General features: G+C 47.2%; 2 protein-coding genes across 14 annotated transcripts in view; one reads left to right on the top strand and one right to left on the bottom strand.

The window, feature by feature from the left end:
• Nucleotides 1-2,361: 2,361 nt before the first annotated feature.
• Nucleotides 2,362-14,508, bottom strand: SIX4 (SIX homeobox 4). Its single transcript, XM_075104153.1, has 3 exons — nt 13,013-14,508; nt 10,745-11,433; nt 2,362-8,268 (listed from the first exon to the last, which is right to left on the bottom strand). Exons 1-3 carry the CDS (start codon nt 13,873-13,875, stop codon nt 7,472-7,474), a joined length of 2,349 nt encoding a protein of 782 aa, XP_074960254.1. The 5' UTR covers nt 13,876-14,508; the 3' UTR covers nt 2,362-7,471.
• The window catches only part of MNAT1 (MNAT1 component of CDK activating kinase), a 127,344-nt gene continuing 117,855 nt past the window's right edge, over nt 12,806-22,294 (top strand). For 2 of the 13 annotated variants that reach the window (XM_075104172.1, XM_075104166.1), the window contains exon 1: nt 14,770-14,922. Coding sequence is in view for 3 of the 13 variants with exons in the window: in XM_075104167.1 (XP_074960268.1) it covers nt 12,821-12,918 (98 nt within the window). In the remaining 10 variants the exon portion in view is untranslated. Of the gene's footprint in view, nt 12,919-14,756; nt 14,923-22,294 lie in introns of those variants that run through there. The other 11 variants (XM_075104170.1, XM_075104165.1, XM_075104167.1 and 8 more) reach the window with 10 other exon arrangements.

Below are 22,294 nucleotides of genomic sequence, written 5' to 3'. Positions count from 1 at the left end.
CTTTTTCCTTCGGCTTTTGCAGGCGTGTGCCAGCTTCTGCAGCATATAAACTAGGTGCTATTTTTATTGAATCTGGCTTTAATGTAGTAGATTTTTCACACGTGTGTTGGTTTTTTATTGTTGGTCTCATTCCTGAACTTTCTGGCACCTCTAAGTGCAAAGTCAGTTATGTGCACATTGTTTGGCAGATGAATGCCTATTTCTGGGAATAATTTTCCTTCTAAAACGTATTTTTATATTAAAAATGTGATCTGTATCCATAACTGAGATATACTGTCCTAACACTCCAGCCCAAAGATTTCTGCAGCCAGAAATCACCACAGTGGGCGATGCAGCCCTGTAAGGAGACCTCCGCTTTCCAAGCTGTGAGCATTTATATTAAGATCTTGTTTTACTGATCCGAACTCTGCCTCTTGGAGCAGGAAGGTTCCCTTCTGATCTGGCACGAGGGAAAATCCAGCCAGAAACAGAGGACAAAGCGCCGTCTTCCAACGTTGCCTCCCTTCCCAGCTCACCTCCCCGCTACATCAAGAGCAACCACCTATCTTGACGAGCCTCCTTACTATCAGCATTATCCCAGCTACTGCCTTGGCAGCCCCTGGTCCTCCCTCCAGCATCCCCAGGCCCCGTGTGAAAGCTGGGGGCTTGGAAAGCAGCTGTCCACCCTTCCTAAGGTGCTGTCCCCCCTTTTCTCCATCTGCGCACAAGCTGCCAGGGAAGAAGTAACCGTGGCTGTGTGTGGTTTTCTCGCCCAGGGTGACCTGGAACACATCTGCAAAGCCCTCCAAAGTAGCAGGAATGTGCTCCGTTAGGACATGATTCATCCTGCATACCGCATGGGTGGCTGCTCAGGGAGAATTTGGACATTTGCATACGCTGAGTCTTTCTGCTTTTCAGTTGCCCTCGAACTTTGTCAGGTCAAGCGCGCAGGGGCTGTGCAGCCAGAAACCCCCTCCCAGAGGAGATCTCCCACAGCTGGAGCCAACCAGCAGCCGTGGTTCTCCCCCCGGCTCTGTCATGGGGCAGAAATGAGAGAAGCTGCTCCCAGCCAAGTTGAAGGATGGCTTTAGACCCTCAGCCCCTGCTCCAAGCAAAGATGGGATGGAGCTGCCATCCAGGGATCCATCAGGAATTTGGTAACTGCAGGGCAAGAAAATATTATCGCTGTCCTACTGCTCAGGCAAAACCAAAGCATGGCAAAGGGAAGTGCTATGAACAGGAGGACTGAGTCACGCGTGCTGCTTCTGGGAAGGAAAAGGAGTTGGGCAACATGGCAATTGTCTCTACCTTAGGGCTGCTCCCGGGTAATGGATTTACTTCGACAGCTGCAGAGCGGGAGGTGGCTCACCCCCAGGCAGAGAGGGGAGAGGCGCTCCCAGGGCTGGGAGGCGGCTGGCTGGGCTCTGCCGCTGGGACCGCTGTCAGCGGCACTGTGTGGAGCGAGTGGGACCGGCTGCGACAAACGGGAAAGACGGAGGAACGGTGAGTAACGGTAAGGAAAGGTAACATCTCAGTGATTAAAAATACTAATAGGTATACATGGCTGGATCTGATTATTTAAAAAAATTAATCTCACAGACCCCATCTTGCTTCCTGTGGCCTAAATACAATTTAAGGGGTGAAAAGGTGTTTTCCTGCTGTCATGTGCAGGCTGTTAAGTATCTATAATGTATATACAGCTTCAGTGAGGGAAACTATTTCACCTGTACACGTTAGTCTCCTTGAACTTACTGTCATTCATTTTGGCATTAAAACCATAACCAGGCAATCCTGGTACTTTGAGCCCAGATCTAAAGTAACACAGTAATGTCTTTAAATCCTTTAATATCAAGGGAACATAAATTTCAGGCTGTTCTCAAAAGTCTACCAAAACCAGGTCTGATAGCAAGTGCAAGATTTTAAAGAAAAATTTCAATGAACACAAACTGAGCAAATTGGAATTTACCTACCCAAACAGAAACCTTGACATAGAAAGCATCCCAATGCCACGGGAGCCACAAGTAAGTACTGATTAGTTGTACCTAGCAAGTGGAAATATATTTCAGTAGTATCTAATTATGGTATAAATTTGGTTTGAGACACAGATTTAATAGCTAGGTTTGATATGAAATAGAAGATTTATGTTTTTTAATTAGTATTTTAGAAGCAAAGTTAGGGTCTGACAAAACCCACTCAAGTCACCAGGAAGACTCACTCTAGCTTAAGTAGGCTTTAGATCAATTCCCTGGTGAGCACAGGTGTTCACAGTTGCCATCCCCTTCACAATGAGTCATTAAAAGACAAGTTTCTACTTTAGATTGCTTTTCGAACACAAAATTCAAAGCCCTCACATTATATGCAAATAGAAATATTTACTCAAGATGTGTATAAATATAAAGTTTATTCAGTATAGTGTTTAGAAAAATAAGTTCACATCATCTCAGAATACAAATAAAACACTTAATTGTCCAGGCACAAACCCCTATTACAGTACAACAAACATACATACTTTAGAGCTCTTTGGTTGGGTAATTAAGCACAGATATGTTTGATGATACACTCTGGGGCGGCATCATCTAACAGTGCAGTAAAGACTTCTGATTATTCCCTCCTCTAATGCGTACATTCCGCTTAAGTTCCATATTTGTTGTAAGGCACAATAAACCCCTATCGCAGAAATAACTGGTTAGTTCTGGACAAACAGTACATGCAGCAAAAGAACAAACATCCTCTGAATGTGAATCCCAAAAGTTAGAAGATTCACCCCCTCCTTGAGTTCAGAAATGTAAGAAGCTAGTGTTAAATTATATGAAATATACAAGTAAGGTATAAAATATCCTTCAAGATAATAACTGCTAGGAGATACAGGAAGACTTCAGGTCTCCTTGCTTGTAAAATGTCATTACTTCTGTTTCCAGAGTTACAAAATTACTGTCCTTTTTATGATTTGAGATGGTTCTCGACCACAAGCGCCAGGCGATTCACGCCCCTGGGAGTCCCGCACAGGTATTTCATACGGAACTGAGGGGACGCGCTCTCTTGGTTGTTCATCTGCCCTCACTAAGAGAAGTGTGCAGGCACTGGGAATCCATGTACAGGAAAAGCTCCTGTGCACACAGGGCCAAATTTGGCCCTGCTTAATTTAACTGAAAATAGTTATCGAGGTGATTTTGCAGGATTTGAAGTCAGAATCTGTCCATTATTGTCATTAATCTCAGATTGATAGTAATAACAATAAAAGATGGCTCCAGCCCTACTTCTGGGTAAAGTAACTTTCTGAATGCGTCTTCCTGAATCCACAGGCAGGGTAGAGCAGTAAATGGAAAGAGGTATATGCTTTCAATAGACTGTGACCGTTTGGTTATAACTGAGTGTCAGCCTTGTGCACTGGTTCGTACTGCCACCATATAGCGGGCCAAATCCATCCCTGACCCAACTCCAGTGAAATGAATGGACCATATTCTCGGCTGGTGTGAAAGGACATTACAGTCAATAGAACTGTTCTAGTTTAGCCCAGCCGAGGACCTGGCCGATAGATGTCCGTGATTTATGTGTTTGAAATGTTCTCTTAGGTAAGACCACAGGAGTAATGCTGCAAATAGTCCAGACCGAGCATTCAATTTAATATATATCTGTTTCTCTGAAAAACTCTGGGCAAAACAGATGCAGCTTTAATTAAAAGTAGTAAAAAGCAAAGGGTTTTTTAACATCATGCTTTGTATGAATTTGCTTAAACTTTAAGCGTATTTTTTAAAGCTGAGTCTGGGACAAGAAAAGTAGCAGAATTTGGCAATGTTTCCTGTAAGATTTCCAGTGGACTTACAAGTTACAAACATATGTGAAGTTAAAACGATCCTTTATTCTCATCCATAACAGAGAGGGAGGGAGGAGAAGGAACATGCATGCCAGATAGACATACCTTCCATTTAAACAACAGAATGTGATAATAAGGACTGTCTGTGGGGCTTGAACACTCACTGCCATTCGCACGTGTGGGACAAGAGCATCCATATCCCCTAAACACCGTGTAAAATCCTCAGTTTGGGAATCAGTGGAGCAATGCCTTATTTACAGCAGCCGAAGATCCAGCCCCAGATGCTTTTCGGGGCTTTGTGTACTGTTTATTTAGAGCAGTTAGCCTGCTTGCTCAAGGGCCACGTAATAAAAAAACCTGACCCTTATTTTACAGTAGGAGTAAAACTACTATTTAAATATCTATTTTAAAAACACTGTACCGTGCAATGAATCTTTATATTGTGCATATGTACCTGCAGAAAACATGAGGTTACAACTACATTATCTGGAGGGAATGACACTTATTTTCAATGGCAGAAAGAAAGAGTAAAACATAATAATAAAATAAGTTACTTGATATCTGGAAGACTAGAATAGATTAATCTTACTTTGTCCCAAACCACTGCTTTTATGTACATCCTCCGCTCCCACTGAAGAGTGGGAGTCTCCTATTAGAAGTACCAGACACTCCAAGATACGCGCCACTGTAACAACATACACAGTTTTCACATCAACTGTGCTGCAAAGCCATGGAATTCAGAGCCTTGGTAACACAACAAATGCAAAGGAGGAAAAATAAAGAAAAAAAGTAACAGGTACTGGCGTAACACCACAGTCTTTTCAGTTACGAGACCTGATCGCGTCAACAACTGAGAGGGTGCTCTGAAATACTCTCTAGCTTGCCTCCAAATCTAGTCTGAGCTTCACAGACGAAATATTAAGCCCCAAACAACTCCTTCAGAGCCACGCACACGTTCTCCATTAATATGACAATGATACAGGGTTCTTCTAATTTTCCAATAACGGTTGAACAAATTCATGCAAAGCAGATACAGCTACTGTTATCGTCATCATCATCTTGGTTTTATGGGCGAAGAAGAGGTGGAAAGCAGGTTGCTCATGCTGGAGCCCAGCAAACAGATAAACAAGCAAAGCAGAAAGGAGAACTCTGGACTATCTGATTCCCTGCTCACGCGGAGATCCCCTGAATGTCAAGGGAAGTTGTGCCAGAGGAACATATAGCTCCATGTCCTGCTTGCGATAACCTCCACTTTAAAGCGCTTGCCTTAAACACCCTTTTTGCTTGGGAGCACATGGGGACAGCCAACTGCTTGTGGGCTGCTTCTGTTTGCAGAGCATCAGTGACTCGGTACAGCTGCAAAGTGCATGCTTTGCACACTTGCTCTTCCCCTTCCCCGCACTTTTTTCCCTGCAGCCCTACGGAGCCTGGCTCGCAGCATGGACTCTAGAGCCTACCAACAGAGCTCCGCTTTGAGGTTCCACAGAATACCTTTCAAAATACGCTGTACTCAATATAGTGCAAAACAACAGTGAGGGTGCCTATGCCATGCCCATGGCGCACAGAAATGACCTTCATTCCTCAAAGGCTTTCCACAGAACATGTTAACAACCAAGACAGAAAGAGACTGGGATGTGCTACCTCTGTTCTCTTTCCTTTCCGTTTTTTTGTCCTTTACAAATGATCTTGTTTTATCCCGAGCCTGATTCGGAGCCCACAGAAGCTAATGAAAACATTTCCCATTGCCTTCCAAAGGCTTTGGATCAGGCCCCTGATGAGGACGAATACATGCTTTAGTTACTGGATATATTCACATTAGGATAAAAAGTAACAAAACCACAAAGATTAACAGCATGTCATTTTTATACATCTGCATTCTTATTAAAGCTTAAGGATGTGCTTTTCCATGCTACAAAAACTCCTCTGGAGGAAAGGTAAGATCTGTTCCACCTGCCCAGGAGCCCGCCTGCTTCTGCTGTCCCTGGTGCAGCATGAAGGAGAGAAGGGAGACGAGACCCATCCCCAGCCAGGCAGAGACTATGGCTGCTCCCATGAGCCCGTTGGGCAGCTGTAATTCCCACCATCAGCCCCCATGCTGCTTATTCTGGAAGGATATATAAATACACATTTAAGTGCACTCCTGGATGGGGGCCTGCTTGCTTCAACAGCAGCTGAAGCCCTCCCACACGGGGTATTTGGCCAAGGGGTCCGTGTAATCGTGGGGCTCCCTTCCCTGGCCTGCCCATCCAACCTTTCCAGCTCATCTGCCTGAGGCTGGAGCCAAGACCTTTCCCTCGGCACGACGGCTCTGCCCATGGTCCCTCTCTGGACTCCTGCTGACGTGCTGCGGAAGGACCTATCTTTGGCTCTCTGCACCACTAGCAAATGTCACCCACGATGACTGAAAGACTTAAAACTCTTCTTACTCATGCAAGTAGGGGCACCAAAGTCAGCGGGGCTACTTGCAGAAGTAAGGCATCAGGATTTGGCCCTGAGGACGGATATTTGCAAATCAGTGTTTTTATTCCTCCTGCCACTGTGCTTTATTAACAAAGATAAGGCCACTAGGAAGAAAGGCACGTGGAATTCTGTAAAAAATACACAAAAAGGTTCAACTAATTTGCAAATTACTAACAAAACAAACAAAAAAAAAAACCCTGAACACAGAGACAGAGGGGATAGAGACAGGGACCTCCTGGGTTTGTGAGACTGGGAGTTCATTTTCTAGTTTCAGTGTGATTAACATTTTGCTTTTACAGTCTATTGCTTGAAAAACTACAAAAAAGTAAAACCTTGTCAGAAATAACTACGTTTACTTCCTGCTCAAACAATAAAAATAAATTAAACAGCCAGAAAACGTTTTCCTTTTCAATGCATTCTGTCTAAAGTGAAAGGGAACATAAACCATAAATAAAATCCATTGTACTAATTTAAAAAAAAGTCTCCTTTATGAGAACTGAAACAATATTTACATTCATACTGGAGAGAAAGCTTCCGAGTTGCATAATTAGAGTTTCAAATGATGCTTTTTCTGGTGCACTGACAAAATGCTAGCTGTAGCATTTAGAAACCTGTAAATGTTTGATGCGAGATTTTTGGTTTGAATGCAAGTCTGCTGGAAAAAAGCAAACACACCAGTAACAATATTACTTATGATTTTGTTTCGTTTCTTAACCTCACACAACAAAAGCAGCCGGTGAGGTATCGTCTAGAATTCCTTAAAAATGTCTCAATGCCCATGGACTAGAAGTAAACAGCAAAAATGACTGCATTGTTTCTACCTTTTTGGAGCGAGATTTCTGTTTTCTATCTAAAGTTAGGAGTGTATACTTACTGTTGAGAGTATGTCGTACTATGGAGAGTCTAGTTAAATTATCAGGGTAGTATCTCTTAGCCAAACCTGTACCCATTCACTTGGTACTTGCCTGGCGCTTCCTTTCTCCTTTAATCTGCTTAAAAGAGAATACTGCATGCAAACCAAGTGTGGCAACCTAATTCCATTGCCGGAGATTCCTCTGTACATCGATTCAGACCATTTAAATGTTCTTCTGTTTTCTTTAAATGAAAAAAAAAAATCAAAACAAACCACCAAACAAAAAAAAAAAATAACCCCACTTGGTGCTTGTTAGGGTCTCAACAGGAGACTTATCTATTAAAACAGAAAGCAAGAAAAAAAAGTTACAAGTCTTGCATATCTTCATCCATCTGAACTGTCTGCAGTTTGGCAAGTTCTTTTTTGTCCGTTTCCAGTTCTTCGCAAACCGTGTCAACCATGTTACTCATAACATACTTGGATTTCGAATCCAGCATCATTAAATTGCCAGTTGACTTACTCTCAGAACTAGGTAAGAAATTCTCTTTGACGTCAGGTACTGCTTGCAGAACTAACCTGTGCTCTCTGACAAAATCTTGATGTACTTGTGCAGATGGGTGGCTGACACGGTCTCCGCTTGTAGAAACTATTTCTCCAAGCGCAGGCTGTGCTGTAGAAATGGACAACAGATCTTGACTGGTAATGAGGGAACAGTTCTGAAGGGTTGCATAGTTAGTGTTGCTGATAGATATCACAGTAGAGGTACTGGTCACGGGTGATGACATGGGCTGGCTCTCCGAGATACCAGAGTTCAGTTCTGCAGCATTTAAAAGAGTTGGTGGTGTGAGGGAAAAATTATGTGAGGGCGTTACATTCACTAACGAGGAGGCCAGGGACTGGAGTCCTCCGCTGGATATATTTTCAGAAGACATGTTTACGTTTAGTTGTGTGTTCTGACTGACCGGCATCAACTGAGAAAATACAAGGCTTCTTTCCAGTCCTTCTTGCTTGACAGAGCCTACTGCCTGGCCTGAATTGGGAACCGTATAAACAACTGCACTCGGAGCAAGGGGGCTGAAGAAAACCTTTCCTTGCTGCACTGTTGAAGACTCGGTTGTAAAAGTTCCTCCGTCAGATGTGCTGGGATTTACTGAAACATTACCTAGAGAAAGGGAAGCAAAAGAAAGGAAAACACGGATTATAGCTGGCAAGAAGCTGTGCAGGCATTTTGTCAAGACGTTTTAGTCCTTTTTTGTTTGCAGTACCCACATATGCTAATATTTCATGCAACAGAGAACAGCATTATTTTTAACAGGTGAGACAAACTCGGTATGAAGAAATAAAAGCTGTTAACAGAAACTGCTTCTAGAGAAAGGAAAAAAAAAAGGGTCCTGGTATATTAAGTATCTTTGAGACTCTCATTAAGGGGCAAACAGTCCCTGGCCATGTGATTAAAATGAACATGCTCTGGCCTTCGCTAGTTGCCACCACTCAATTTCTATCTAAGAATAGAAGCATGAAAAGCTATTAAAGATAGTTCAGTGACAGACTACAGCTTGTGTCGGGGAAATTGGAGATACGTCACATGAAATCCACTACTGCTGGGCAGAACCTACCTGAGGCAAGCCCTGCAGAGAAAGAGTCAAAACCCAGTAATTTCTATCAGGTTAACTAGGTAGTCCGTCAAGCATTCAGATGTATCGCCTTTCACTTTGCTTTATTACATACCTCTAAAAGCCTAACACTACCACATCTACTGCCCGGTGTAAAGCCACCCAGCAACAGTCTACCCTCGCTGAAAGCCGTGGCAACGCTTGTGCAACATTGTAGCTACCCAGAGCAACAAGTAGTGGCCAGAGAAGACCCCAAGTTGGTTTTACTAGACATGTCATGCAAGTCATTATAATCCTTCCTAAAATAAGATAAACTGCCTCTCAGGACTGGGTCCCACTTCAAACACCACTTTTTCTCAAAAGCAGTTTACTTCTACGTTTAAGAGGCTAGAGTTGGAGACATCTGAAGTTTTTTAGACCAGCACTGAAGATGCATTTCTCACCTGGGGAATATTTTAGCTCCCTATTAATTTTCATTAATCAATGATGATTTTTTGGAAGCAGTTACTTGTATGTGTAAACTAGAAGAATAAAGCAAGGCAACTTGAAGTTACCTGGCAATAGGATATCATTTACTGCAGCTTACTTAAAATAACCTGCAGCACGCTTCATTTGGAATAGGCAGGCAGCTATCCATCCTTCTCGCGCTAAGAAAACCAAAAAGAAATCAAAGCACCAAACAGGGATCTGGACTTTTCTCTGCCCCAGACTAGACATATGGCAAATCATTCTCCATTGGAAATTGGTGTTTTTAACAATGGCGAAAATGTTCAGAGAGGAACTTTCTTAGTCCTTTCAAATACAATAGTCCCACACTACTTAAGGAACAGAACTTTCTCCCCTTTGCTGGCTGTCAGTTTATGCTAGGAACATGTGGATTAAATGGCTTTTGTAATTACAGGTGGTATTCAGACTAAGTGTCTTCTCTTTTTCATCTTGGTTGAACTATGTACTGATAACTTCCAGTGACCGCAAGTGCCACGTTTTAGGATCTTATAATTTTGCGCCCACTTAGAATGTGTTTGTACAGCTTCAGTGTTCCTCCCCACCTTTAACAGCAAGAAAAATTCACTCCCTATACACGCTTAATTGAAATAAGCTAACATGAGCACAGTTTGATTTTCATTACAGTACCCACAGCTCCCAAAACTAGGGAGATTCAGTCAAGTTTAATCCTTTTCATAACCAAAGATACAGCTGCTAATGAGTAACAAAGCTGTTCAGTTGTGCTTTATAACTGACCAGCCTCAAAACAAGGAACCAGAACTAGGCTTGTGCTCCCTGGGATTCTTCCTGGCAAGTTTCAGTCTATGGTATGTCAAGACAAACTCTAAAGCAAGCTTGGGGAGGAGCCTGCACACTTGGCACGTGAACCTGCGATGACATATTTCCCTTGGACTGAGGGCAGTTTATCCAAATACGCTCACGTTTTGTATCTGTGAGCTATTGCGTATTTCTATTGTTTCCCTGCAGTTTAATCTTTATCAATTATCAGAGAGAAAATGTACAAGCGTAACTGCTTGGTCTTGTTGTGTCTACAGTAATTTAAAATTTATTTTTATTAAATGCTTTGGTTATAAAAAACCCCAAAAACTAAAACAACCACTGCAAGAACAACAATGGTAACAGTTTCCAGCTGCCACAATTTTAATTTTTATAAACCTTCCCATTAAAAGATTTTAGTGGCAAATGGGGAATATTTTGAATTACTGAAATGTGTAAAATTTACAGATATTTGTGAAGACTAGTCTCAGAGACTTCTGAAAACACCATGAGATGAAAGGGGTGTAAAATACCAGACCTCCTTTTCTCTGCTCTTAGCAGAGGAGCTCAGCCTCATGTAACAGTCTGCCCACAAGCATAACCTACTATAAAGGAAGGCAAAAGGTATTATTGGATGTACTGTATGTGGCTGTGACACAATGCTGGTACCTTGGAGGAAAAGTACCACGGCTTCTAAAATGCCAAGCGTGCCCAATACCAACTCTTCCTCGTATCTCTTACTGTAACAGGCAGAACTTTTACCTTGTGAAGCTGCCACAGAAACAGGAGGCAGCTGCAGAGAGGAAAAACCAATGCTTCCGTTCAGCAGCTGGCCATTTGTTCCTGAATTGGGTATCTGGACAATGCCATACTGGTTTATTTGGACAGGAGCAGTAAAAGTAACTACGGAGCCTCCATCTTGTGAAGCAGCAGTTTGTACGCTTTCCCTTTTCACCTCTGAGCTTGGTATCAATCCCGGGAACGAGACCGGGATGTTGCTGGGGCTGAAAGTGGCTGCCGCAGCACTGGGGACCGAAGCCTGAAGGAGTTTGAAGTCCTTAACATCTTCTGATGCAGATGACAGTATGTCAGTAATGGACACCCCGTTGCTCACAACACTTGACGTGGTTTTGGGCGAATTTAAGGTAACTGTCTGCGAAGCCCCCACACTGAGTCCATTGAGAACGACACCGTTGGGTCCCTGAAGAAAAGAGCTACCATTGAGAAAGACGGGAGAGGTACTGGCAGGCACGAGGTTTCCATTCAACAAGACACCAGATGAGCTCAAGGCTATTTTAGTGTTTCCGAGCTGCTGCATGTAGACGGGCTCCATGTGGCCGGGAAGGCTGAGGCTGGTAACACCGTCAGATGAGCTGGAGAGAGGATGGGGAGATAAATCCTCCTGCCCCTTACTGGATTCATCTTCTGTGCTAGGGTTGCCGTCTGACTCGCTACGGGAAAAGATGGAGAGATGACATTGCATTACCACGGTGTGCCAGCGAGCTCCGCACTAAGGGGAACTCCTTGCTTTGGTACAGTTTGTAAGAGTTTTCCCAAGTAATTTTTTTTTCTGTGTTTTGCCTTCACAAGGCACTTCAAATGGATTTCAAGTCAAGGGGGAAGTTTTTTAGTAAAGGACATATCAAACCAGGTGCTCACTGAGCAGAAAATTTACAGACCGGGTTATGGACGTGTAAATAACTTCCCTCTCCGCCGGCCATCCGACCCGGGCGACCCAAGGGGGCTGCCTGGGCCCCCCCTGCGCCAGCCCGGGGTGCGAGCCCGGCCGCAGCCATTTGGCAAATGGCCGGGCAGCAGCTGGGGGAGGTGAGAGCGGGCCGGGAAGCGCCGCTCGCCGCCCCCGGCCCGGGGGAAGGGAAGGGGAGGCCCCGCGGGGGGCCGGGCCCGGGTGCCCCCAGGTGCCGGCGGAGGCAGGGAAGGAGGGAGGGCGGCCTTTGTGCCGCGCCCCATGGGGCCGCCCCGGGCCGCCGCCGCCGCCCCGGCCGAGCCCCTCCGCCGGGGTTTTTTGCTGACTGGTCCGCCCTCGACTGCATTTTTCGGTCGCTCCCTCCTTTCCTCCCTCCCTCCTCCCCCCTCGGCCGCTCGCCCTTTGATGTGTCCCGCGGAGAGGGGGCCGCAGCGGCACAATCGCGCCCTTGGTTGAGAAATGCCTTGGGGCCCTCCGCCGGCCGCCGCTTTCCCCCCCTTCTTTCCTCCCCCTCTCTTTCTCCCTCCCTTCCCGTCCCTGGCGCGGGAGGAAGAAGGAGGGGGGGCGGCGGCAGCGGGGAGGTCACCTCCACCTGCCCGCCTCACGGCGCCGAGCCCCAGCCGCGGCCCCTCCGGCCGCGGGGAGGGGGGCCGAGCCCCGGGCCGGGCGGAGCGGAGCGGGGCCGGGCGGGGGAGGCTCCCTCGCCCCGCGGGGCGCAAACGGCCGCGGGGCCGGAGGCGGAGGCCTGCGGCGGGCCGAGCCTGGTGGTGGTGGTGGTGCCGCGGACGAGGCCCGGCGCGGCCGGCCCCGCTCCCCCGCTGAAACCCGAGCCCGGCCCGCTCCCGAGTCAGGTTTCAAAACAGAGCGAGCGGCGGGACCCCACACCCCCGCGCGTCCTCCGGCCGCCGTCAATTATTAACTCTGTCAGGCGCGACAATTAAATAAAAACAAGGAGGGGGGGGACACACACTCCACAGCCAGCCCCCGTTCCCCGCCCCGGAGCCCGCCGCGTCGCCCGAGTCCCCGCGGGAGGGGAAGGGCTGGGCGCGGCGGGAGCGGGGAGCGAGGGGAGGTGGACGGGGGCGGCGGGGGCCGGGAAGTTTCCCCGGGCTGCCTCGCCGCGGCTCCGCATGCCTGCGTGCCCGGGCCGGGCGTGTGTGTGTGTGTGTGTGTGTGTGTGTGTGGGGAGCGGGGAGGGGGAAGGAGGGGAGGACGAGGCGCACCGAAGGTAAGCGCCATGTTTGCAAGGGAAGAAAGAGCCGGGAGAGGGAAGGCAGGCAGGCGGGCGGGAGAGGGGGGCGGGGAGGAAAGTTTCCTCTCACCTTTTGGACTGGGTCTCGGAAGGGTTGCGGTCCCGCTGCCTGCGGTTCTTGAACCAGTTGCTGACCTGGGTGAGGGACAGCCCGGTGATCTTGGCCAGGTTGCGCTTCTCGGCCGGCGAGGGGTACCGGTTCTGCTTGTAGAGCTCCTTCAGCGCGTTGCGGGACTTCTCCTTGAAGCAGTACACCGTCTCCTCGCCGTCCCAGATCGTCCTGGGCAGAGGGTATTTCCTCCGCAGCCTGTACTTGTCCACCGCCCCCAGGGGTCTGCCCCGGGCTCGCTCCGCCTCGGTGTAACGAGCCTTGTACCAGAGCTCCTGCAGGAGCGGGTGGTTGGAGGAGTCGAAGTTGTGGCTCTCCAGGATGCTGTAGAGCTCGGCGTAGATGCCCTGGTGGAAAGCCACCAGCGCCCGGGCTTTCATCAGGCTCTCGTTGCCACGTAGCAGATCGCTCGGGGGCAAAGACCACAGGAACCTAGCCAGGCGGTCCAGGTTCCCACCTTGCTGCAGCGCCTCGCACACGCAGGCGACGTGGTCCGGGGAGAAAGCCAGGGGGGTCTGCGAGGAGGAGGAGGAGGAGGAAGAAGAAGAGGAGGAGGGAGAGGAGGCAGCATGGTGATTCCTGGCCAGGAGTTCCGTGTGGAGCAGTACCTGGTCGGCGGCTCCCTCCTCCCCGGCGGCGGCGGAGCCTGCATGCTCCATGGGGAACGGGGCCGCGGCGGGAGGGGGCGGCGGCGCGGCGTTGAGGGCTCCCGCCGCGGCCCCCTCGGGGGGCACCTTGCCGGCTTCAGAGAGGATTTCCATCACATTTTCCTGCTTGATCTCCACCGCGTTCGTGATCTCGTCCGTGGGGGAGGCAGAAGACATGTTTCGGTTTGTTTTCCTTTTTTTTTTTTTCCTTTTTTTTTTTCCCTTCCCCCCGTCCCCTTCTCCTCCTCTCCCCCCTTCCTATCTCTCCGCAAAGTCCACTCCTCCTCCTCCCGCTCTCAGCCGGCTCTAGCCGATCAGGTTTCCTCCCAGCCACGCAATAACCATTAAAGATAGCTGCTATAGCAAAGTAGTGTAAACGGGCTCCTCTCGGCGGCTCCCCCCAACGTGACTCCCGGCCCCGCTGCAATACTATATGGCACCGCAGCCTGCTGGCCCGGCCGCGCCCGCCCATTGGCTGCGCCGCGCCGGGGGGGCGGGGGCTCCCGCGTCTCCGCGGCAACCGTCAATCAAGCGGCCCCACTCCTCTCCTCTACTCCCCCTCCACCTCCACCTGGAGCTCCGCCGCGGGGCCGGCACCGGGCCCGGCTACTCTCACCTGCGCCGCCGCCAAGTGCCTTTCCCCGGGAGGAATTAAAACTCTCAGGGTGCGGGAGTTACCCGGGGTGAGGTACGGTGCCTCTCCATGGCCGGGAGCTGGGAACCCCGCGGGGGAGCTACTGCCCCGCAGCGGCCTCCTGCTGAGTGTTCGTTAGGCGGGAGCGTGGTGTCTCCCTCTCCCTCTTCCCCCCCCCCCCCCCCCCTTACAACTGGAGCTCTCGGGCCGGGACAGCGTGCCCGCCCTCCCCGCCCCAACGCCAGGCAGGTGCTGCCCGGGCGCGGCTCATACCTGCTGGTCCCGGCCCTCCCCGCCGCCGGCCAGCTCTGCCTGGTGGCAGTCGGGCCCGGGAGGGGTGCGGAGAGAGCTGGACCGGGCCCCCGCGGCGGGCGGAACGCGCGGGGCGGCGGGCGGCGCCGGCGGGCCCCTTTGGCGGCGGCACCGCGCGGCGGAAGGGAAGGAGGGAAGGAAGACGGGAGGGAGGGGGAGGGGGAGGCGGCGGCGGCGGCGGCGGCGGCCATGGATGACCAGGGCTGCCCGCGGTGCAAGACCACCAAGTACCGCAACCCCTCCTTGAAGCTGATGGTCAACGTCTGCGGGCACACGCTGTGAGTGGGGCCGCCGCCCCGCCCTGAGGGCGGCCGGGAGGGGGTACACGGGGGCGGTGAGGGGAGAAGCGCCCTGGCCCGGGGCTGCTCATTTGCGGGGGGACCCGGCGGCGGGGCCTGAGGGGAACGGCCGCTTCCCCGGCCCGTTCGGGGGTGGGGGCGGCTCCGGCCGCTCAGCCCGGCCCGGCGGGGCTCCGTCAGACCCATGGGCCGGCCCCGGGCCCCCCCCCGCCGCTCCCGGAGGCAGCGCCGTCCCTAGCCGTCCCGTTTGAGGCCGGGGCTGGATGGTGGCGCGGGGCTGGGGCGCTGCCTTCGGCTGCTTCTCTGTGGGGAAAGTCTCGGTGGGGCGAAACAGAGGGGCCTTGTGGGGTGCCGGCCCCTCGCCCCAGGGGTGTGAGGCCTCGGAGTGTGAAACGGGGAGCGTGGAGCAAAATACGCTTCTCATCGACTCAAACGCCTCTCACTTGCATTTAGTAATGTGCCTGGATACCTAAGGGGGGGGGGATGCGATTTGTTTTGATTTTTTGTTGCGTTAGTTCTCCTGAATGTGGAATGCTTTGTCAGAAGGTTTGATGCTGGTTTAAATGTTGGAAAATTCTCTACTGAACCTGTGCTGATCCTGTTGTTTACTCATTTGGTGTTTATTTTTGCAATGCGAGTCTCAACCTTTTTTTTCTTTTCCCTTAAGATGAACACTTAGATAATTCCCACCACTGCCTCTGGCTGATTTAAGTCATAGATAGCCTGAACTCATTCACTTTCAGATCTGGATGTCTTCCTCAGTATGCCTGGAAGCTTTAAGGGCTCTACTCTAAATTCTTTCTAGGTTCACATGACAGAAGCCTCATACTATATTAGCAGCCCTTTCTGGTTTTTTTGGTTGTTTTTGTTTGTTTTTTGTGCTGTTCATCTTTCCTGTGATCTTTCCTTTCTCTGTCCCAGCTGAAACTAGGACAGTATGTTGAGCTGTTTATAATTTTAAACTACATGTGAACTACATTCAAAAGGTGCAGTCTGAAAGCTTTACCTACCTTGATACAGTGTTGTAAGTGAACAGGATGAAGGAACTGGATTGCAACAAAGGATTTATTTTTTTATTAACCTATTCACAAAAAAAAAAAGCTGTCATCTGGTTCCCTGATCCTGTTCTCTACAGCCACGCAAGCTCTTCTGTTGCCACAAGGGAAGGCGTGTGGGAGAGCAGCAGATGATCTTCTGGCAGTGGTGGCATAGGGAAGAGAAGCAGCCGGGGCACCTCTATGGTGACAGTGATGCTGGCTGTGTAAAAGTGCAGTGTTAGCTGGAGTTAAAAGTGTAACACCCGCATCTAGGCAAGGCTGTACAGCTTTAAAGTGATGTTTCTATCTTCTATTCCAGTGAAGATCGAAGGACTACTGGTCTCGATCATCTTCTGCTTTCAAGCTCCTCCAGAATCACTTCCAGCAGAGGACAGCATGTTTCAGTTTGCTCTCCTTCTTTGGCTCTCAATATTTTATTTTGAGGCTGAGCTTTTCTTGAGAAAATAAATCATATTTTGTGCTTTACAGGGTCCAGCTGCTGCTACCTTATTTGGGGTTGATGTCGCTGTCTTGCTTTCCTTGCTTCTTCCCAGCTGCATGAGGACTGCCTCTGCTTCCCCCAGCTCTTGTTGTTAGCACTTCTGCATTTGGCAAGTGTTTTATCTGAGACCAGGGAGTCAGTGTGGCCTTGGGTTGAGCCAGCCGGGTATCTCTGTGGAGCACCTGCCAGGAGAGGGCTGTGCAGACCTGCCTAGACTGACCTTACCTGGACCCAGCAAGGTCTGTTAGTCACTCCTTTACCTTCCCAGCCAAGGGTGTCTGCAGCTGGGCACCGCTGCTTTGAAGCATATGTGTATGAGGGTAAAGTTGAAGTCACGGTGTAAGAAGGATCTCTAGATTTCTTTGTTTTTCTTGTAATTAAGGACAGGACTCTCCGTCTTGATCTGGTTCAAGTGGGTTGCTTTTCCTCTACAATATCCTTCCAATAATGCCTTTAAGGTTGTGTGTTTATTGTTATTTCCATATGATGTTACAAAGCCTTCGTCCTGTAAGTTGTTTCTTAGTAATGGTTAATAAATTCTCATAATAACTGGCTTAGAAGCTGGAAGCCTAGATGAGGCACCTGTAAATGAAATATGAGGGGAAAGAGGGGAGGTAATTGGCATTTGTTCTTTCATAAATTCACTGTGTTTCAGGCACAAGGAAGGAATGTCTAACTAGTTCTCAAAGCAGATAAGCTACCATAAGCTTCTGATGAAGATTTACCTTTCTTAGGCATCTGTCCCAATAGTTTGCTGTTCTTACCATTGAAAATACTTCCCCTAATTTCTAATCTAAATTTACTTGTTATAATTTAAGCATTTAAGAATTCTAACATGCATTTTATATACCTTGTGAACTCTTTATTACACCTCTTCTGCAGCGACATGTCACATGTTTTGGGGGCTTTCTCTTTGGTGTTTTCCACACTTAAATCTCATTCCTTCAGTCTCGTCTCTTGAGTGATTTTTTTTTTTTTTAAATATACATCTGTGGGCTGTTCTAACTGCTTTTCTTGAGGCTTTTTCCACTTGGTTTGCATTTTTCAGGAACGCTGGAATGGGACATGATGCTCCATCTGAGTCCTTAGTACAACAGGCAGAGTCAGAATTATTTCATGTGCTTTTCATATTATACCTGCATTTCCTACATCTCAGTAGGACAATGAGTCTTTAAGTATTTTTTACTTTTTTCAGTGATACTTGTGATCTATGTTCAGCATAAACCCCAGATTCTTTAGCACTTTACCACACAATGTATTTCTGGGCAGAACAGTGTTTAACTTTGCCTTCCATGTTGTGTTATGTGGCTGAATGTCCTTACCTATTTGCTCTGTCAAACTGTATAGCTTCAGGTGACTTTCACACTTGCTTCAAGTGACTTTGGATCTGAGTCCCTCCATCAAAGTCCTTGTCCCAGATTATCCTCTGTTAACTTAAAAAAATGACCTTTCTGTCATGATACTTTCCCGTGTGTAATCTGTGGACAAGATGTTTTCTGGGAGATCTTTGAAGTCTTTGGTTGTGACCACAAGAAATCAAACTGAGACAGAGCAAAATATAGAGTTGGCTGCAGTAAGGTCCTTGCTAAATAGGCTTCTCCCCACCAAGTTACTTTTTGTGATGGTGGAAAATGCGAAAAGATTAGAGGCATGTGAACGGGCTTGCTACCTTTTTCTTATCTGACTGAAATAATGATAACTTATCTCTGGGTGTGAGTTTCTAACCCTCTCCCAGTACTTCAGTGGGTACCATGTTTGCTCAGATTATATGACTGTCAATTTGAGAGTGTCAGAAGTCCAGTTAAACCAAAACTGTATTGCCTCTAGTTGCTGTTTTGCTACCTATGTTGTTACTGTGTCATTGGAGGAAATTGTTTGTTTGATATGATTTGTTCTTAACAAATTGTGTGTTGGCTCTTGCCTGCTTTGTTATCTGAAATATGCAAGGTATAGGTTGTTTGTCTGATCATTTATTTCAGCATCTTCCCAGGGTCTCATGATAACCCTGACTGGTCTATGTTTCGCTCTGTATTTGGTTTCCTGCTCTTTAGAGGCAGGTGCTTTTGACCTTCCTCAGGCTGATGGAACTTAATGCAGAGAGCAGAGATGATCTTTGATAACTGCTTCTGTCGGTTTTCAAAAGGTAAATATTATGCCTGCCAGATTTGAAAACCTTGAAGTACTCTTTTAATGCTGTAACCCCTGAATATAGACCATAGGTTTATGGACTACGAGTCCATTGGTTTATGGAAGCTCATTAAGTTGTCTGCAGAAGTCTATTGCCTTTATCATGCTTTGTGTTTGAAGTTTGCTGATAAATATGCATGGGAAATTCAGTCTTGACTTTGGCTCGGGAGGTTCGGAGCAATTGCTCCAACACGTTTCCTGGTTCTAGTTCGCATTCTTGCTCCTTTTGCTGTGATATGAGTTACACTAGCTGGTTAATCCATCTCAGTGAATGAATATCGATGCAGAAAATACTCCAAGTGCTTTGGCATCATCTGTTAGAGATTTTCCTTCCCTTTGAATAGTGGGTTAACATGCTTCTACTTCTAAATGCTCTGTCTTTCACTGCAGGCATTCTGAAGGAATATTTTCATGTCACCTTCAGTGTTGCCTCCTGCTAGTTTCTTTCCTAATACTTTAAACTTTCCTATTTTATTAACTGTTTGTGCTGTTCGCTTTGTGACCTTCAGTGATCTGATTTGCACTTGTGCAAAATCTCTTGAATTTTAAATCAAAGTCTATACTTAGCTGACATGATTTCTCTGTAACCTGCAGATATTTCTCCTGGGTTTCAGGTAGCTTGTGGTTTTACCATTAGTTCACTTTCTTTATTTTGTGACTTTCTGTTTTGCCCTTCTGAAGAATTGTGAGAGTTGCCTTCTTATGCCTTCTGTCAGCCAAGTTGTTTTCACTTTTACGTTCTTAACCAGTTCCTCCCCTTTGGTTAGAATGAAATTAGAAGAGCCTTCCTTTTATCATGTGTGGGTTTTTTTTCCCCTTTTTTCTTTTCACCTCCTATATAAACAAAGTTAATCTTAAAGAATTTGAGAACTTGCTGGGCAACGTGTGTCCTGTTTGTTCCTTCTTTTCTGACAGATGCCTGTGGTGAAGGTTCCTCTTGCTATTAAGATACATGCTTTGGAGGATTGGCTATTTGTTCTTTTCTTCTTTCTCACTTCATTTAAATTAAATCTCTCTCATCTGGGTTAGATACTATGTGTGAAGGTACCTGTGTTGGCCTCCCATCTCTCTTTTACTGTGACCTTGATCCTGCCAACAAATTTGTTCTGGATCTTAGCACCAACATATGCAGATAGCGTTTCTCCTCCCTTGTCCTTTGCATATCTTCCTGCGTCAGCATGCTTGACCCCACACTAGGCTTTCTCCTAATGCCGTGTGTTTGCCGTGTTCAGTTCCCCTGTGGCCAGTGGGGCTCCGGAATGTGTTCGTGTCTGCTCGTGGCAGGGCAGTGGTTGGCGTGCCGATAAGCAGAGCAGTGCTGCTGTGGAGATAAGGGACAGGCAGATGAGTGTGAGAGGATGAAATCGGGCATTGAGTCTTGGCTGTAAACATCCTTCAAGTTGGGCTTCCATTGCAGTTTGTTCCAGTGGAACCACGCCAAGTCTTACAACTATGGGAATGGTTTTTTGGGGAGATTATTTCTTAATATTTTGTTTTCCTTGGTTATTACTTCTTGACCAATATTGCCAAAAGTGTAATACCATGTGTTTTTGGCATTAGAGTAATGTTAAATAAGCCTTTTCCACTATAAATCTTCCCTGTCACTTGGAGGGAGGATGATAAATTAGCAGTTAAAAGTTGTTCTAGGATGGGACTTAGTATGGAAATGCTCAGTTCAAGAATAATGAATGTCTTTTAAAAGTTTATTTTCTTAAGTATAACAGAGGTTCAAGGCATCAGATACTTGGCTTTAAAGATGCTTTTGTGCAGGGGCAAGCATGTCTAATTATGGAGCAATGCTTGATTAAAGTTCTGCAATGCATTAGTTTCTAAGGTGCGCTGATGGCTTTGCCTTCTTCTAAAAGTTCACTCTCAAGAATTACATTCAAAAGCCTTTGTGCATGCATAACAGTTTTTGATTATTCAGACGACTCCTAATGCCTTTTCTGAGCGTACAGATGCTGGGTGCATGCTTGCCAATGGAGTTGTAATCCACCTGGCTCCATTTGAGACCATGAATTATCTTTTACTCTGCCCGCTTGGATTTCATTGCCAGTGTTGGGTTTTAGCAGGCAGGTTAAGCGTATCCCACTGATTTACTTACATAAGGAGGAAAGGAAATGCATCTACCAAAAACTGTGTTAAAAGAATGTTAAGGTTGTTACTGTAAACAGGACTAGGCAGAGAAATTTACTGTTGGCTGTAAACGTGGACCATATGGTCTCCAACAATCAGTTGCAAAAGTCATAGGTAAAATAGGTAGTTAACTGGGGCTGCTGCTTCAGGTTTGTTGTCCCACTGCCTGCCATAGGGAGGAGGAGGGAAACTGGTATGTAAAGCTCTTTCTTAGGAGTCAGTCCTCCTGCTCCAGCTACCCGTGACCCATCTTGACTTGTAGAGAGAGATGTCTGCCGGCAAACAAAAGCAAAGAAACTCCCTTTCCTCCCCAGTGTCACGCCAGCTCTTGTGCTGTCTCTGCTAAGTGTCTTTCCTATGCTTGACATCTTTGGGAGTGAGGGGCACAGGTACCAGAGCAGCCTCCACAGAAAACTGATTGGCTTGATTTCAGATGCTGCCAGTGTAGTCTTTTTGGCTTTGTTTGCGTATTGCTGCAATCTTAGATGGTAGTTAATAAACTTGCTCTATTATAAGCTTTTCTGCTGTCTTTTTCCTGTCCGCAAGAGACTTACGGGAAGGTGTCTAGGCTCCTTGTTAAAATTTTTTCTCCTTTTTCCAGAGGGAGGTGTGTTTATTTATCATTTAATTTGTTAATAAGGCTTCAAAATTAAGTCAGTGTAACAGCGCTTACTATCTCTAGGCCCGGTGTTGTGTGGCTCAGGGGAGACATCAATTCAGCGAGTTGTGTTGCGGGGATTCTGTAATCTGCCCTGCACCCTGTTATGGTTGTTCTGGGGATTCATTAGGGAGTAAGTGCGTCCTCTGAGACTCTAATTGCGGTGCTAACGGCTGCTAAAACGAAGAAACAGAGGTTTCATTATTTGCATATTTATTTTAATGTTAGAAGCATTTGGATTTTTGTGGCTGTCAAATTCCCTAGGAGTTGGAAGTAGGAACATCCCTGGTGAATTCGGGGGAGTGGGGTCTCATGCCAGCGCGTGAGGCTCGAGTTGTTGGAAAAAAGTTTGGAATCTTCTTGTTTAAACTCCTTCCAAGTGAAAGGGTTGCTTGGCTTCCTGCTGCATTCTTCTCTGCAGTGTGGTTCAAGAAAATGCCTTTCTTTTAAGATGGGGGGGAGCCCTGGAGATTGTGGAAAATAATATAAAACTGTATTTCAGCCAAGTGAGTTTGAGTGAAGAAGTCTAACTAGAGGTAGGCAGTGAGGATCTGTCAAACCTGTAACTTTTAACTTGAGCATGTGGGAATTAGATGCTTAAATTCAGAATTTAATTTTATTCAGTAAGCTTTTTTCCTAAAGAAAGCATTTTAAGTGCAAGATATACAAGGACATACAAGGACAGTGATACTGTGTTCAGGGCTGTCATTTGTAATGTAAAGGTTGGCAGTGATGTAGGTGATTTTTTCTTTTAGGCCACCAGACTCCTGTTAGTACGGAAGCTGAGGTGCAGGCTCATGAGTGCAAGTGATATGAGCAGTGCTGCCTGAA

Source organism: Phalacrocorax aristotelis, chromosome 9 (genome assembly GCF_949628215.1).
Source record: "Phalacrocorax aristotelis chromosome 9, bGulAri2.1, whole genome shotgun sequence".
NCBI classification, from domain to species: Eukaryota; Metazoa; Chordata; class Aves; order Suliformes; family Phalacrocoracidae; genus Phalacrocorax; species Phalacrocorax aristotelis.
The sequence above is the reverse complement of the archived record's forward strand: the minus strand, read 5'-3'. Positions and strand labels throughout refer to the sequence as shown.

What these genes read in the sequence shown, in the direction of transcription:
- SIX4 (XM_075104153.1), bottom strand. Translation starts at nt 13,875, where the DNA reads ATGTCTTCTGCCTCCCCCACGGACGAGATCACGAACGCGGTGGAGATC. An exon ending in TCCGAGACCCAGTCCAAAAG is followed by an intron (nt 11,434 to 13,012) that starts GTGAGAGGAAAC and finishes CTTTTCCCGTAG; the next exon opens with CGAGTCAGACGGCAACCCTA. An exon ending in TTCTGTGGCAGCTTCACAAG is followed by an intron (nt 8,269 to 10,744) that starts GTAAAAGTTCTG and finishes CCCTTTCTCTAG; the next exon opens with GTAATGTTTCAGTAAATCCC.